Genomic DNA, 17,903 nt, shown 5'->3' with positions numbered 1-17,903 from the left:
TTTGGCAGTGCCTCAGCATTGTTCTGCTCTAGTCAGCTCTTTCCTCCAGAAAGCACTGGAGAGTCCTGGTCTGTCAAGAAGTGCTCACTCAGCACCAAGAAAAATGGGTTCATTTCTGCTTAGAACTAAAACCAGATGCTCAGACCTGGGAATCAATAGAGTAAATATTAATTCAGTATAAGAGAAAGAAGGTCCTATATCACCTCCAAGTAAGAAAAAATATGTAGGCCAACAAGTAAAACTGAAGGAAAATTATTTTTTAAAAGAAAGAAAAAGGAGTGACTAATCAATTAGACTGTGAGCACCTAAAGGGCATAAATGATAAGCACTTAATATGTATTGTCAGTTCAGTAAAACAGTTTAAAAGAATCAACTTAATGCTTAAAAAATATTCCCCACAGGCTTATTTAAGGCATTTTCAAATTTCAAGAGTTACGCATCTATTTTCCTTACATGCACTGTACCTACCATCCTTCTGTCATATAACGGAATGCTTTTGCAGAAGTATTTTCCTTCTCGTGATGCAATTTAGCTATCAGAAACATGCCCTGGCCCTTTCATGTACTTCATCTCATGTAGTGAAGGTAGGAATGATAGGCATCATTTTTTAGGGAAGGACACTGCAAAGTTAAATAACCTGCATAAAGTCACAGGCAGGTGAGTCAGATCTGGATCCGAGCTCTTGCCACTGGACTCCAAGTTCTACATTCCTTCCATCACATTGAACTGCATGCAATTTAGAACTTCTTGGCTTCAAGCTTCCCACTCCCACCCAACCCCTCTCCCCAACACACTTCTCAGAAGGGGAAAGTGTACCATGGAGATGTTAATCAAAAGGCCAAGGGCACACAACTAGTGGCACAGCTGGGGCCAGAATTCAGAACTCCAGTGCCCTGCCCACCACACCACATAATGTTCTTCCCCAGATGCCATGTTTTGAACGTGTGACCCCCCCTCAAAAATCAAATTGGAAAACCCCACTGTAGTAGTATTAAAAGGTGGGGCCTTTTAGGAAGTGGTTAAGTCATGAGGGTTCTGTCTCATGGATGGATTAATGCCCTTATAAAAGAAGCTTCAGGCTGGGCATGGTGGCTCACATCTGCAATTCCAGCACTTTGGGAGGCCAAGGTGGGTGGATCACCTGAGGTCAGGAGTTCCAGACCAACCTGGCCAAAATGGTGAAACCCCGTCTTTACTAAAAATACAAAAATTAGCCAAGTGTAGTGGCAGACGCCTGTAGTCCCAGCTGCTCGGGAAGCTGAGGCAGGAGAATCACTTGAACCCGGGAGGCAGAGGTTGCAGTGAGCTGAGATAGCACCATTGTTCTCCAGCCAGGGTGACAGAGCGCAACTCCATCTTTAAAAAAAAAAAAAAAGAAAGCTTTAGAGAAAGTATACACTGTTTTGTCCTTCCACCCTTTCCATGTAAGGACACAGCATTCCTCCTTGCTGGAGGATGCAGCAACAAGGTGCCATCTTGAAAGCAGAGAGCGGCCCTCACCACACACCAAAGCTGGTGCCTCGCTCTTGAGGCCTTCCTAGCCTCCAGAACTGTAAGAAATAAATATCTGTTCTACATAAATTACCCAGTCTGTAGTATTTTGTTATAGCAGTATGAGTGAACTAAGACACAGGTTTTAATTTTATACTGTTCTTTTCTCCTATAGCTATTTCTTTTGTACCTAAACATCTCTTTGGGCTATTTTCTTCAGGTCTTTTTTTCTGTCTCCCCAGCAGACAGAAATGATGAAATATAAAGTCATGAAGCTTTGGCTCCCAGGAAGGATTTCATCATCACCTCAGGGCAGTTAATCTATATTTAAATGCAAAGTTTATACGTAAGTAAAGAATAAGGAGGCAAGTCCTTTTTTTTCTTAGAAAGATGATTAAAACTAAATTAACAATTATCTAAACATGACATAAATAATTAGAAAATTAAGTGCAGTGCAAAATATTTTAATTCCTAATAACACTACTTGCTAAACCAAATCAGCAAGTGTCATATTCTTGCCATAACATACTAACACAGCATATTTTTATCTTGAACAGGACAGTAAGTACAGGTAATAGATCAAGAAGCACTATAGTTTTAAAAGTATAAAAATGATATAAAATGTTTTAAAAAGTTTTTCTCATAAGAATTTTTTTTTTTTTTTTTTTTGAGACAGGGTGTCTCTCTGTTGCCCTGGCTGGAGTACTGTGGATGATCAGAGCTCACTGCAGCCTCAAACCCCTAGGCTCAAGCAGTTCGCCTACCCTCCCAAGTAGCTGGTACTAGACGAATACACAACTACGTTGGCTAATTTTGTGTGTATGTATAATTCAATTTATATGAAATATTCAGAATAGGCAAACCCATAAACAGGAAGTCAATTGGTGGTTGCTAGGGACAGGGAGGAGGGAGGAAATGGAGAGTTCTTGTTTAATGGGTACAGGGTTTCATTTTGGGATGATAAAAAATGTTTTGGAACTAGACAGAGGTGGCGGTTACACAACATTGTGGATGTTCAGTACCAAATGTCACTGAATTATTCCCTTTAAAATGGTTAACTTTATGTTATGTGAATTTCACCTCAGTACAAATAAATAATAAATACATTGCAAGGAAAAATTTGGAAAGAGACCTATCAAACAAAAAAGTTGTAATGAAAAAGAAAAGATATTAAACATGTTTTTAAACAGCCGGTTTTGGGCATGGAGCTGGTTGATGTTAAAAATCCTATCCCATTCATTCACATCAAGCTGTCCAAACTTAGTAACTGGAAAGATCCCACGATGCTGAGCTCTAAATATCAAACACAAAACTAGAATTCTAGAATTATCTGGTATTTTCCCTTTCCTGAAAATTCCATCTTTAACTGGGGTCTATGGGTTCAAGAGCCATATTTATGAACCAAAATTCAGGACACATACTCTGGTTCAGGGACAGTGAATGGTAGGAAGAATATCCAGGATATGTAGCTGTTGAAACTGCAGCCCTCTCAATCACTCTAATACTCAAGAGGTTAAAAGAATCCAGCCCCAGGAGTTTTAGATACAAAAATAGTAACAACCCAACTGAACTTGACTGCATTTAGAAAACATAATTATTTCCAAATCTACTGAGCAGCTTAACAGTCTTCAGTGACGCCTACAGTCACTGGGATTCGAAGACTCCCGCTCCCGGCAGCTCCGGGTCCTTTCATGCCTATGGATTTATCTCGGCTCCTACTTCGACTTCTATGACTACGCCCTTCAGAACGCCCGTTGTACGGGCTAGAAAGTGTGTCTGAGCTCCTCCCTCTGTCCTTATCCCTGGTCTTTTCTTCTCTTGCCTCCCTCCTACTTGAGGGCCTGTGCTCGTGCTTGGTTTCTCCTTCTTCAGCTCCCTCTCTAGGTTCTCTGCCCCACCAGAGTAGGCAGTCCTGGCCTTGGGGAGCTTCCACCCCTCCCTGGGCACTGACTTCTGAGCTCTCTCCGAGTTCTTGCTGCTGTGCTTCTTAGGGCCAGGGTCATCCTTTTCCTTTACTGTCTTGCTTCTGGGTGACGAAGAGGATGGTTTCTCTGCCTGTACCTCCCGGTCAGTTTTCTCTTTTTATTTCCTTTTTTTTCTTTTTGTCTTTTTTTGCGCTTTTTTGTTGGTTTTTCATCTTCAGAGCTCTCAGACAAACTTGGTGAGGGGGTACGAGCCCCACAGCCCTTCTCCTGGAGTTCTTTGGTCACATCATCCATTTCTTCTAAGTCCTAGGAACCCGGTAGTTAGACACATGATCCACTCAGATAGTTCTTCCTTTGATTTTGATCCCAATAAAATTGTCAACAGCCAGAATTATGCTCCTCTGGTCTTCATAGCAGAGGAAATAGAATCCTTTGGATTTCCCAGTTTTCTTGTCCCACATGAGATTAATGTTAACAATCTCCCCATATTGTGAGAACACACAGATGATGTTCCCTTCAGTCAGCTCATAAGGAAGCCCTCCCAGGAAGATCCAGGTGCTGTCCTTGTACTAGGAGTGCTAGGACATCTTACTGGCCACCCCAAGCTGGACCTCTCACTCAATCAGTTCGTTGATCAGCTTTACCTTAGTTAAAGGGCTCACCTCCGTGGGCTCGTGCTCAGCATTCAGGTATCAGTGCCCAGGCAAGGCAGCCTGGCGCATACTCTGGCTAATTTTTTAAATTTCTTGTAGAGGCAGGGTCTTGCTGTCTTGGCCAGGTTGGTCTCAAACTCCTAGCCTTAAGTGATCCTGTTGCCTTGGCCTCCCAAAGTGCTGGGACGACAGCTGTGAGCAATTGCACCTGGCCTTCATAAGAAAATTCTAACATTGATTTTCAAGTGTTCATTCCGGGAGTATATGATATTGTCATTATCTCTTGTGGCCAACTAAACGCTTATCATACCAACAATTATCACTGCTCACACATCCATATCGACACCTGCCTGATTCCCCTCTTCAGCTAATTATCTGAGAACATTTATCCTTTGGCCAGCAGCTGAGAGATGTGGCTATCCACACCAAGTTGTCAGACTTACTAAATATGTGAGGATTAAATTACATTGGTTTTAAAACTTTTCTAATTGCATACCCTTTTTCAAAGATAATATTCTTAGATGTGCCTAATAAGTGGAATTTTCCAAAGAAAAGCTTGAGAGGTAGATGGATAATAGCAGAGTCAGTGGGGGAGCTCTGGTGGGTCCCGACTGCTCTTTTGACCTCACCCCAGACAAGCACAAGGGGGCTTCTCAGAGCGCAGTCTGAAAACCACTTTCAGACATTTTCAAAGCATTCATATTTTGTTGAAATTGAAACTGTCTTCCTCACGATATTGGGGAATATATAGGAGAAGAAAGATAGTAAAATATGGGCTAGAGGTACAAATATCACATATGCTGACTTAGCATAACTCTTCTCATTTCTTCCTCTGAGATAAGACTCTGACTTTGTGGGGTGGTCAATGCCCTTCCCAGTTATTCTCCAATCACACCTCCTGGGGAACGCAGCTGACTACTTGCCTTTCTTCTATAGAGTATTACCCTCTGCATTCACACTCTTCCATCATCCTAGAATGCCCTTTACCCTCTTTTCTGCATGGGAACCCCCCTTGGTTATTAGGCCCTAACAATCTCTCCCTGATTCTAAGACTCTTAAACATGTTCCTTCCTCTTACTAAACATAACCACACATGCTCCATGCTCCACCACACACACCATCAATGTCTCTCTTTCTCTCACTCAGAAGAACAGATGCCTCCTTCATCAATTCTTCATTATTGCACATATCACATTGGTAACTTGGTAATTTTTTTTTTATTTGCTCCATAGATTTATTTTCCCGCCTAGAATATGAGCTCTTCTAGGACAGGGGCTATCTTTTCCCTCTTTGTATACCCAGTAAATAGCACAGAGCCAGGTACATTGTGGTCCCCTAATAAATGTTAACTGAATCATGACAAATCCTTTCTCCCATACTTTAGCTCCAAATGTAAAGGGTAAAATAACTATAAACAAAATAAGCCAAATGTTTCAGTTGCAGGCAATTGTTAAGTTATATTCTAAAAGTTTGTTTAAAAACTGGTTCTTTGAAACTCAGAAACTGAATTCTTTAAATGGGAAGCAGACCATCAAAGTCTCTTTGAGCCTATAATATTCTTGAAGAATGGTTTTAACAGCATGATTTCATCTGTACCTAACCAGCATCCATAAAATTGTTTCTGTAGGAAGGCGGAATCCAAGGTCCATTTTGGACACCAGAAATCTATTCAGTGGTGGCTTTGATTTTGTATTAGAAAGGACTTAAGGGGAGCAATTATGCATGCAGAGGAAGTTGTATTTCCATATACAGTAAATTCTTTTTAAATTGTATGATTACTTTGAGGTGGGGTAACAGGTCAAACATCCTTATTCATTCATTATCCTTTCCTAACACTGATATTGTATGGACTGCCAGACGTAGCAGCCCTGGTCACCGCTGGTGGAAAAGAAAAGAGCAGAAAGAAGGTGAGAGGAAGGGATTAGAGCAGAGACTCTCAAAGTGTGTTCCCAGTACCAGCAGTATCATCATGGCTTGGGAACTTGTTAAAAATGCAGTCTTGGGTTCCAATCCAGACTTATTAAATCAAGAATTCTAAGAGTGGGGCTTATCAGAGAAGAAGAAATGAGAACATTTATGCAACCCTGCTTTAACAAGCCTCTCCAGTGATTCTGACGTATGCTAAAGTTTGAGCGAGGTTTTTGGGCACCAATAATCTATTCTTAAAATTCACTTCAACTGCGGAAAATGAGGTACAGATAAAAACATTATGAATGAAAAAGAGAAGGTCCCTTCTAAGCCAACAGTTCTCAATCTTGGCTGCACTGTAATCACTTGGGAGCTTTAAAAAATACTGATGCCTGGGCACCACCCCCAGAGATTCTGATTTAATCAGTCTGGGATTTGGCGTGAGCAATGGGAGTTTTAAAAGCTCCCCAGGTGATTCTAACATGAGGCCATGAATGAGACACCACTGTTCTAAGCCAGTTGCTACATAATTATCTTCCAAAGCTGCCAACCTGCTAGGAAACACTGAAACACACACACACACACACACACACACACACACACACACACACATAAAAGGACGAAAAATATGAGGAGTAAGTTCACTTGCTAGTCATTTACATTTCAAGATAATGAAATCTCTAAGGCAGTGATTTAATCATGTATGGGCAGAGGCTGCTTTGGCTCCCAGCAGTTTGGATATTACATGCGGCAGCCATGAAGGACAGAAGATTATGAAGCTGTGGTCATAGCCTCTATGCTGGTGAGAGAAGACACCTGTGACAACAAGTAGGCACGCCATCTTCGACGCCTAGGTAGACTTACTTGGCAAAGTCCAATTCCATAAATCTCTATGGCTCAGGGATTTAGAAAGCATATATAGCCTGGACATCACCAAGGAAGTAATACCACTGAGGAGTGTTCAATATCAGAATTATAATGGATTGAAGACAAAATTATCTCTGCATAGATATATTTTTCTACCCATGTCCCTGCTTGGCAAACTCCCTACTTCATTCTGATCTTTCCTACCAGAAAGTCTGGATTCAACAGTCAAGCACTGTATGTGGGTCTCACGGTTAGCTCAGTTGGTTGGCCAAGTCCTGGACTAATATCAGGTAGCCTTGGGTAAGTGAAGCTGAGATGCCCAGTAATTCTTATATATAATGTATGATATAATTCCATGACTATCTCAGGTGTTCTGAACCTTTGAGAGACAGTGTGAATTTCTTACAAAGTACCCACAATACGAACAGGAAAACACATTTTAAAAGTTATTTTCCTGGCATAAAATAGTTTACAAAAAAGGGAATTTATTTGACTGTTATTTCACCTCTTCCGAGAGCAAATAAGTTTCATGTTCCAGCTAATCATGGCTCCCTTTCTCATCCAACCTGTAGACTGATATAAGACTACAGGTAGACAGACCACAACTGCATCAGTTCAGACCCTTCTGTCAGCTCAGATTGTTAACTCAACCTTATAGTAAGTTAGAAGAATGACAAAACCAAGCACTAAAATATGATTGTGATAACTAGCTTGGTTATAAACCATGGTTGAGAGGCAGAATCTAATGCCACACTGCATTAGATTCTGACTTGCCCAATTCAAGGGATTCAAGACTTGCCCAATTACTTATGTGGCGTTGAACACGTACAAAATAGGGATAATAATAGTACCTATCTTGTAGGGTGGTTAGGAGGACTGTGACAAGTTTTAGTATAACCCTGGCGCAGAGTAAGCTCTCAGTAATCTGACCATTTCTGGAGATCAAAATTTTGTTTTATTTTGATCCAACCATTCAATGTATGAAAATCTTTCCTATAGAAATACTCACACAAGAATGTAAGAAGATCTGGTGTTCCCCCGATTATTTAATTATGAAAGAATTATACTGGTACATATACACCATGGAATTCTATGCAGCCATAAAAAGGAATGAGATCATATCCTTTGCAGGAACACAGATGGAGTTGGAAGACATGATCCTCAGCAAACTAACCCAGGAACAGAAAACCAAATACCACATGTTCTCACTTATAAGTGGGAGCTGAATGATGAAAACACAAGGACACATGGTGGGGAACACCACACACTGAGGCCTGTCAGGTTGGAGAGAGAGAGCATCAGGAAGAATAGTTAATGGATGCTGGGCTTAATACTTAGGTGACAGGATGATCTGTGTAGCAAACCACCATGGCACACATTTACCTATGTAACAAATCTGTACATCCTGCACATGTAGCCTTGAGCTTTAAAGTTGAAGAAAAAAAAAAAAGAATTATAAGTAACTAATGTCCATCAGTAGGGGAAATAGTAAATAAGTTATAGTTTTCTTTTTATATAATGAAATACTATGGAATAAATAAGAAGGTAGGTCCTGTTCAGTACTGAGAATTGGCACAGGGTGGAGGTGAGTAGCCCAAATCTAGAGTCAGACATGTGAGTCCAGTGCCAGCCTTTTTGTGCACCAGCTGTGCTTCCTTGTGCAAAACAGGGAACTTCCTTAGCTGTAAAATGGGAGGAATGACAGTACTCCCCTGAAAGTTCTATATAGACATTTGTTAAATAGATAAATGCTGACAAGGAAGACAGCCTACATACCTAACTTACTAGTGGTTATACAAGGAAATGGGAGTAATTATTACTTCCTTTTTGACTTTTTTGTATTGTTTAACATTTTTAAAAATGCATGCCATTTTTCTGTCACCAAATTTTAAAAATAAGTCTGAGCCAGACGCAGTGGCTCACACCTGTAATCCCAATACTTTGGGAGGCCGAGGTGGTAGGATCACTTGAGCCAGGAGTTTGAAACCAGCCTGGGCAACATAGGGAGATCCTGTCTCTACCAGAAAAATAAAATAAAATAAAATAAAATAAAATAAAATAAACAAAATAAAATAAATAAAGGCAAATTAGCCAGACGTCGTGGCACATGTCTGTAGTACCAGCTACTCAGGAGGCTGAGGTGGGAGGATTGCTTGAGCCTGGATATCGAGGCTGGAGTGAGTCATGATTGTGCTATCATACTCCAACCTGGGCAACAGAGCAAGATCCTGTCTCAAAAGAAAAATAGGCCTAGTTTATCGGCATATGGTCTGATTGAATTACTTGATATGTAACTAAAAGAGTCTCATACTAACAGGAATGTTGGTTATTACCATTTTCATTTTAAGTAATGGGAAATTAAGTCACAGACAATGTTAAATGATTTATTAAGTTCAGATATTAGGTTATTTGTAAAATGAAACTAAAATAGAAACTGCAGTGTAATCTAAAGGACATGAGTTTTGAGGATCAGATAGTGCTAGGTTCAGATTCCTTCTATGCCTCCTAGTGCCTTTCGCATATTATGTAACCTCTTTGAAACTCAGTTTTATTATTTGGACAATGGGGTTAATGGTAATAATAGCTAACATCTATTGAGTGCTTACTACATGGGAAGCATTATAGCAAGAGCTATAAATGTATTATCTCATTTGATCCTCATAAAAACTCTGAGGTACTATCATCCTTGTTTCACAAGAATGAAGGAACTGAGGCACAGAAGGGTTAAATGAGTCATCCATAGCTAGTAAATAGTGGAGCCACGACTTGAACCCAGGTCGATCAACTTCAGAGGGAGATTATGAGAAGATAGCAAGGAATTATTTGCTTTTACCCCTTTGATTCACTAGAATGTATGGCCTAAAATTTTAATTTTATGTTATAATAAACTTCTAAGGGATGTGTGATTCTCTTACACTGCTCACGCTAAAGATAACTGACTGCTTGATATACTTGTTTCATTGAGAAGTGGTGGCCCATACCAGGGCAGGTGACAAGGACAGTGGTTCTTATTCATCTGGGCAGCAGCTTCAGTGCTAATTCTAAACACAGGTGGTGAGAGAGACAGCCAACAGGAAGGGGGAAGGAATCACTGCTGACATGTGCAACTGGGAAGATTGATGGTTTCCCTCTCTCTTTTTCCCCAATGTGTTGGCCTGGGAGCAGAGACGTAGAAGCCGCTGTGCTGAGGACAGTAAAATACACAGCACAGTGTCTGCCTGGCTGCAACACTGATTAATGAGACCAAAATGACACAGAAAACAGGCAGTGCTTCGGAAGGAGAATTCACAGGCATTTCTTTATTTAATCATTTCAACAAAAGCAGTTCCCATAAACTGCCCAGTTTGAACTAGAATTCCCCATGGTTAGAGCAACGCAGGGGTATATTTGGTGGGATGCGTGAATCAAAGAGTGAGAGTATAAAGGGAATTTGTAATGAAGTAAATTCACTAATGACCGGCTGGGTACAAACTTAGGAATTCCTCCACTTTCTCTGACTGGCCAAAACATTCACAAAGTTCCAGGTAAGATAGTTATTTGCCTACCTAACTTAATGTAGGGATGATATTAGAATGCGTTATCACAAGGAATTGCACCCTGTTAAAGCACTCTTGCTTTTCAGGACTAGTAGACAGCATCACCAATTCTTCACGTTTTATCATGGCTGCATAATGTATACATTTAAAATGACATTATCTTTATTAAGGGAATTAATCTAAAAAATTAATTAACATCAAATATTATTTTTAGTACTTACTATCACCTGTCCTACTTCTCATGAGTAGCTCTTCAAACTTAATACTATATCCCAAACTAAATCTACTGACTCATGACCTTCAGGTCAACTCTCCCCCATTCTGCACTGTATTCTCAATTCTGGCGAATGATACAACCATCTACCTAATCTCCTAACCTTAAGATTCATCTCCAACTCCTTCCTTTCCCTTACCAGATTCTGATGGTTCAAATCCTGCCTCCTCCAATTACTAGCTATGTGATCTTTGGCAAGTATTTTTGCCTCAGTTTCATCACCTGAAATAAAAATTTTAATAGTACTGATTTACAGGAGAATTGCAAGAATTAATACATAAAAAGTGTTTAGATTGGTGCCTGGCACATAGAAAACACTTAATAAATATGAGTTATCTTCATCATCTAATCAAGTACTAAATCATCAGAAATGTTTCTCAATATAATTTCATTTCTCCATCTCCATCAATGTAGTCTAAACCACAATCGTCTCACCTGTGCTGTTTCAATAGCTTTTTTCAGAGTTTATTCTACACTACTACCTGAACTATCATTTAAAAGTAATGAATCTCTACTGATTCTTCCTTTTTCACAGAGTCAAATCCAAACCCTTAATTTAGTGTATAAAATCCTTCATAATCTGACTTCAAATACATGTAGATTGCTGAGACATAGTCAGGGCAATTATCCCCATGAATCAACATTAATTAAGCAAGTGAGAAGTCTTATGAGAAATTTAGGGTTCAAGTTTTACATTTAACATTTTATAACATGCTATTTTTCATTGATTATCCTAACACTAGAGTAAGTATCATATTCACCGAAAAACCACTGAGTAATCTTCAGGATCTATAAATTAAAGCCTAAAACATAAACAAAATGACATGTCATTATTCTAGGGGAAATTAAATGTACTGTACTTCCATTGCTTGGTGTAGTGGGTTGGATTATGTCCCTCCAAAATTCATGTCCACCTAGAACTTCAGAATGTAACCTTATCTGGAAATAGGATCTTCGCAGATATAATCAGTTAAGATGAGGTCATACTGGATTATAGTGGGCTCTAAATTCAATGACTGGTGTCTTTAAAAGAAGAGAAGACACAGACACATAGAGGGAAGAGGGCCACGTGACAATGGAGGCAGAGACTGGAGTGATGCAGCTACAATTCCGAAAATCCCAAGGATTGCCAAGAGCCACCAGCAGCAAGGAAGAGACAAGGAAAGGTTCTTCCTTAAAGTCTTAAGAAGCATGCCCTGCCAACACCTCAGTGTCAGATTGCTAGCCTCCAGAACTGTGAAAGAATACATTTCTGTTCTTTCAGGCCACCCAGTTTGTGGTATTTTGTTATGGCAGCCTTAGAAAACTATTAACAGCACACTTGACTAATGTCTTAAACTGGTAAGGTAAGTAAGGTCAGTTGTTCAGGATCTGTAATCTGGTTACTATTTCTGTAAGAAATTCACATCCAGGACACTGGCCTTCTCTTCCAAGACTGTGCAAGCCCTGGGTCAATGCAGAGTAGCTCAGGAATGCAGAGTAGAATAAAGGTATTCTGCACTGGTTATGGTGACTGACACAACCACAACTACAACTGTATGTAGGTAGTGGTGCTGAGAGGCAGGAAGCATTATTACATAGACCATGTCAAATAAACAAACAGCCATCAACTAAGGGGCTGTAATCATAGATGAAGTTGCTGTTACTTTGTTCTGGGATCAAAGTTCTAGGATCACATTTGCATTGATTCCGTAAAATTACTGCATATAGTTGACTTTGCTCCATTTATTTCTTTCATTTAAACAGTAGCTCCTGAAATTTTCATTATGCTGTAATTGTTCACAAAAATGTAAATTTAAACTTAGCAAATACTTATGTCCTTTGATAAAAAAATATATATATATATATAGATTGTATACCATTTTCCAGATGAAGCAGTATGGCATACGCTATTTCAACTTCCATGATCGATTATTGCTCTCCAAAAGGACTTTTTTTCCCTTTGAAACCTTGAGATTGTTTTTTGGCATAATTACCCCAGCCCAAACAGTTTTGAGATATGTGTGTGTGTGTGTTTTTTTTTTAATAAGAAGTAAACTATTTCTTTTACTTTAAAAAAAACAAGTAAATATGCCTTTAAATTTTCTTTGAAGTTCTTTATAAAAACTTCTTTTCTAAAAAATAAATGTTATTGTGTATATTTAAGGTATACAGCATATTGTGGGATATATACAGGTACCAAAAAGGTTACTATAGTAAATTAACATATCCATCATCCTACATAGTTATCGATTTCTTTTGTTTTTATGTCAAAAGCAACTAAATTATTATTTAGTATCTATCCCAAATACAGCACAATTTTATTACCTATAGTCCTCATGTTGTATTTAGATCTCTAGACTTGTTCATCCTACATATCTACTACTTTGCATCCTCTGACCTACATCTCTCCATTTCATCCTTTACAAAGAATTCTTGTATGTAATAAAATAACCTCAGAGGAAAAAAGAAAGAAAAATTGAAATTTGCAAACCAGTATCAGCCAATCATTAATTCACCATCCCTCTTTATGTTTAAAAGATGATCTCAGTAATCTCTGGAAGCTCTGAATGACAGTCTATAAGGTTAGGGAACAAATAGTCCTATATATATTAATTTTCTTTTGGAGTTTTTTAAATGATCAATTCCAAATATACAGTACAGGGAAGGTGAAATGAGTAAGAAAAAAATCATATTTAATTCCCTGTTAACACTAAACTATATTATTCAAAATGTCTTTCAAAATACTTAGCCAGATCACTAAATCTCAGTCACTACCTTAGTTTAAAATATTCACTACGAAAATAGTCAAGCAACAGAAATCCATTGTGAGACACCATCTAGAGCGAAAAGCTACACTGCTATATGTAATTTATTAACTTAGTAGTTTAGTCTCTCAATATTTAGCAAGTTTGTTTAAAAATTACCATTCCCACTGGTTTACACTGACATTAATATAAATCCATAATTTCAAAGTCAACATTCCTTTCACTGTGAACTAAAGACTTCTTTCTTTTCTTTTCTTTTCTTTTTTTTGAGAGGAGTCTCACTCTGCCGCCCAGGCTGGAGTGCAGTGGCGATCTAGGCTCACTGCAACCTCCGCGCCACCCGCCGCCCCCGGGTTCAAGGGATTCTCCTGCTTCAGCCTCCTGAGTAGCTGGGATTACAGGTGCCTGCCACCGCGCCCGGCTAATTTTTGTATTTTTAGTAGAGACAGGGTTTCATCATCTTGGCCAGGCTGGTCTTGAACTCCTGACCTTGTGATCCATGCACCTCAGCCTTCCAAAGTGCTAGGATTACAGCAGCAACTCACTGCACCCGGCCAGTAGTCCAATATATTTTTGACATACCACACAGCTTACTGCATGTCATATCTTTGAGCCTCTTATACAAGTTTTAAAGAAACTGGCAATCTATATAGAGATGCAGAGAGGGTGTTATCAAGGAAGTGTCAGTATTGGGGAGCACTGAAGAGTTTTAAGTTTCTCAAACTTACTGGTAAACCTTAAAATTTGACACAATTGAGTACTTAGTTCTTCCTCTAAAATTTTACCATCACATTGAACCTTCCACTCATGTTTAGTGGCACCATCATGGTTCTAATTTGCACTTGCTCTGTGTGTGTCTGTGTGTCTACATGTTTATAAAATAACTCTACACTCCTAGTCAGTTGTCTTATTGTGCCTAATAAAATTCAAGGACATTTCTTTAATTAAGAGAGCCTTTCGTTTCCTGATTGCTTGCATAAATTGATGGCAATTTTAAAACTGTTATTAAGTTAGCTAATAATGCATTGTTTAATACACTGAGGAAATATTTATTTCACTTGTAAAGTAATGCAGCACCATAGTTTTGTTTCTCTAATGTAAATTATTTCATTTGGAATATGAGCATTCTTGTAGTAATCAAGTTGTAAATGTAAAGGTCAAAATAATGTTCTTCTTTATATTTTCTTTTCTTTTTTTTTTTTTTTTGAGATGGAGTCTTGCTCTGTCGCCCGGGCTGGGGTGCAGTGGCCGGATCTCAGCTCACTGCAAGCTCCGCCTCCCAGGTTTACGCCATTCTCCTGGCTCAGCCTCCCATGTAGCTGGGACTAGAGGCGCCCGCCACCACGCCTGACTAAAGTTTTCTGTTTTTAGTAGAGACGGAGTTTCACCGTGTTAGCCAAGATGGTCTGGATCTCCTGACCTCATGATCCGCCCACCTCAGCCTCCCAAAGCGCTGGGATTACAGGGGTGAGCCACCGCACCCGGCCTTATTTTGCTTTTCTTTTTTCTTTTTTTGGACTTCAAATTTTTAATAATTAAATAATTCAAATAATGTATCACAAATATAAATCTGTATAAATGCATGAGTAGACATTTTATAGAAAGTGTGCTTATCCAAATGTTGATGTCAGGAATCAATGTATTTTGTGGGTGATTTTTTTTTTCTCTCTTTTATTTATTTATTTATTTATTTATTATACTTTAAGTTCTAGGGTACATGTGCATAACGTGCAGGTTTGTTACATATGTATACTTATGCCATGTTGGTGTGCTGCACCCATCAACTCGTCAGCACCCATCAATTCATCATTTATATCATGTATAACTCCCCAATGCAATCCCTCCCTCCTCCCCCCTCCCCATGATAGGCCCCAGTGTGTGATGTTCCCCTTCCCGAGTCCAAGTGATCTCATTGTTCAGTTCCCACCTATGAGTGAGAACACGCGGTGTTTGGTTTTCTCTTCTTGTGATAGTTTGCTAAGAATGATGGTTTCCAGCTGCATCCATGTCCCTACAAAGTACATGAACTCATCCTTTTTTATGGCTGCATAGTATTCCATGGTGTATATGTGCCACATTTTCTTAATCCAGTCTGTCACAGATGGACATTTGGGCTGATTCCAAGTCTTTGCTACTGTGAATAGTGCCGCAATAAACATACGTGTGCATGTGTCTTTGTAGTAGAATAATTTATAATCCTTTGGGTATATACCCAGTAGTGGGATGGCTGGGTCATATGGTACTTCTAGTTCTAGATCCTTGAGGAATCGCCATACTGTTTTCCATAATGGTTGAACTAGTTTACAATCCCACCAACAGTGTAAAAGTGTTCCTATTTCTCCACATCCTCTCCAACACCTGTTGTTTCCTGACTTCTTAATGATTGCCATTCTAACTGGTGTGAGATGGTATCTCATTGTGGTTTTGATTTGCATTTCTCTGATGGCCAGTGATGATGAGCATTTTTTCATGTGTCTGTTGGCTGTATGAATGTCTTCTTTCTTATTTTGCTTTTCTAAGAACTGTAACAAGTTTACTTTATTCACCAGCGAAATATTTACCATGTCCCTTTTGCAGTAAACAATACACTTTCAATTCTGATTTTATTTTTATATATTTTATAGCTTTATATGGGTATATTCTACTTTTGCAAATATGCTTTAAGTCAATAAATTATAATTTTTAATAGTTTCACCATAAAATCAACACTCACACTCAAACTGTAAAAATTTTAAATGCAATTTACTTATGAGTTTTTGAGACTCCTTCCCCAACTGGAAATTTTTACATGTTGTACGTAATTCTTCTCTATAGTACATTTGAACAGATAAAATAATTAGCATAAATAGAATATAGCTCTTTATACTATATACATATGTATTAAAATATTAAATTGCACCCCATAAATATGTACAATTACAATGTTTCCATTTAAAAAATAAAATAGTTCTCTTATTTTTGACAATTTCAAACATGTGGTTTGAAAATGTATCTTGAAAGTATATTACTTTTCATCTACTTAGATGACAAATTACTGTATCATGAAAAGTTATTAATGATAAAATACTTGGTACCACAAGTGATACCATCGCTTGCCTCAACTGGCAAACCCCCTGGACATTTTTGGGAAAAATAACATAGACTTTTGTTTTGCTGTTACTATCAAATAATTATAGTTACTGAGAAAGTAACTGTAAATGCTCATGTCTGGACCATCAAACAGTAAAGGACAGTAAGAAATGTATGTACCAAGTGGAACAGAGCTGTTTTGTGTGGACAGGTGGAACCCCAGCTGGGTAAGAACAATGCTATTGAAATGTCATCAGTTGAGTTATACTGAAGTGATTTTCTTTATTTTCTATCTTGATGAGAAATGTGTGATTTTTTTAAAATACTATAGCAGAAAAAATAGCCCAATTACCAATCCGATGTTTTATATAACAAAGTATTTTTCAAGTTCTCTCATATTTCTAACAATTTTAACTCTTTTGCTGACCTCCCACCCCACCGGCACTACTGGGTTAATAAGAATCAAGTCTATCTTTTTCAGCCTTTTTCTTCTACCATTCCACTCCATGAACTGTATACTTCTTTTACTTCCATACTCTTGCTAACTTCCAAGACTTTGCACTTGCAATTCTCTCTGCCTGGCATCCCTTTCTTGACCTAACAAATTTCAATATATCTTTTAAGACCCGGTGCAGCTGTAACCACATTTGTGGAGCACTCTACAAATCCCCAGGACAAGTTGAGTCACTTGCTCCTGTAAGCAACTACAATGCTTTGTCTTCCCTCTATTATAGCACATTTTTCAGACATGCCCACTACACTCACTTTTTCGACATGCCCACTACCCTCACCAGCCAGTGAAATCCTCGAGGGAAAGAACCATGCTGTTATCCCTAACATCAATAGGAAAGGGATTCAATATATGCATATGAATGAAGTAGAAATGAATACTACATGAGGCTTATGAAATGCAGGAGCTGAAGTCTCACCTTAAATCCCATGACACTCAGAGTCCCCACAATGGATGAAGATGGAGGTGGGCCATTTGCCAAGATGAGCAGGGAAAATTTTCAAATTATCCCTTCCCAGACTGCCTATTCAAATGCTGGCCATCTTTCAGGTAACAATACCTACAACTATCAGAACAGTAATCCCAGCACTTTGGGAGGCCAAGGCGGGCATATCACGAGGTCAGGAGTTCGAGATCAGCCTGGCCAATATGGTGAAACCCTATCTCTACTAAAAATACAAAAATTAGCCGGACATGGTGGCATGTGCCTGTAGTCCAAGCTACTCGGGAGGCTGAGGCAGAAGAATCGCTTGAACCCAGGAGGTGGAGGTTGCAGTGAGCCGAGATTGCACCACTGCACTCCAACCAGGGCAGCAGAGTAAGACACTGTCTCAAAACAAAACAAAACGAAATTTTAAAAATGCCTAATACATTAAAATTAATTTAATAAAACACTCTTAGAATAATAAGTGCTTAAAAGCTA

The 17,903-nt window shown here is 38.8% G+C and overlaps 1 protein-coding gene and 1 pseudogene across 4 annotated transcripts in view; both read right to left on the bottom strand.

Annotated features, from left to right (window-relative positions):
- The window catches only part of WARS2 (tryptophanyl tRNA synthetase 2, mitochondrial), a 123,246-nt gene that overhangs the window by 52,403 nt on the left and 52,940 nt on the right, over positions 1–17,903 (bottom strand). The window contains exon 1 of one of the 4 annotated variants that reach the window (XM_033195738.1): positions 469–729. The exons of the other annotated variants lie outside the window; for them this stretch is intronic. Coding sequence (XP_033051629.1) covers positions 469–471 — 3 coding nt within the window. The 5' untranslated portion in view covers positions 472–729. Of the gene's footprint in view, positions 1–468; positions 730–17,903 lie in introns of those variants that run through there. 4 annotated transcript variants of the gene reach the window in all.
- LOC117076039 lies at positions 2,251–6,818 on the bottom strand (annotated as a pseudogene).

The sequence above is a fragment of the Trachypithecus francoisi genome, unplaced genomic scaffold, assembly GCF_009764315.1.
Source record: "Trachypithecus francoisi isolate TF-2019V2 unplaced genomic scaffold, Tfra_2.0 Lachesis_group5, whole genome shotgun sequence".
NCBI lineage: Eukaryota > Metazoa > Chordata > Mammalia > Primates > Cercopithecidae > Trachypithecus > Trachypithecus francoisi.
The sequence above is the reverse complement of the archived record's forward strand: the minus strand, read 5'-3'. Positions and strand labels throughout refer to the sequence as shown.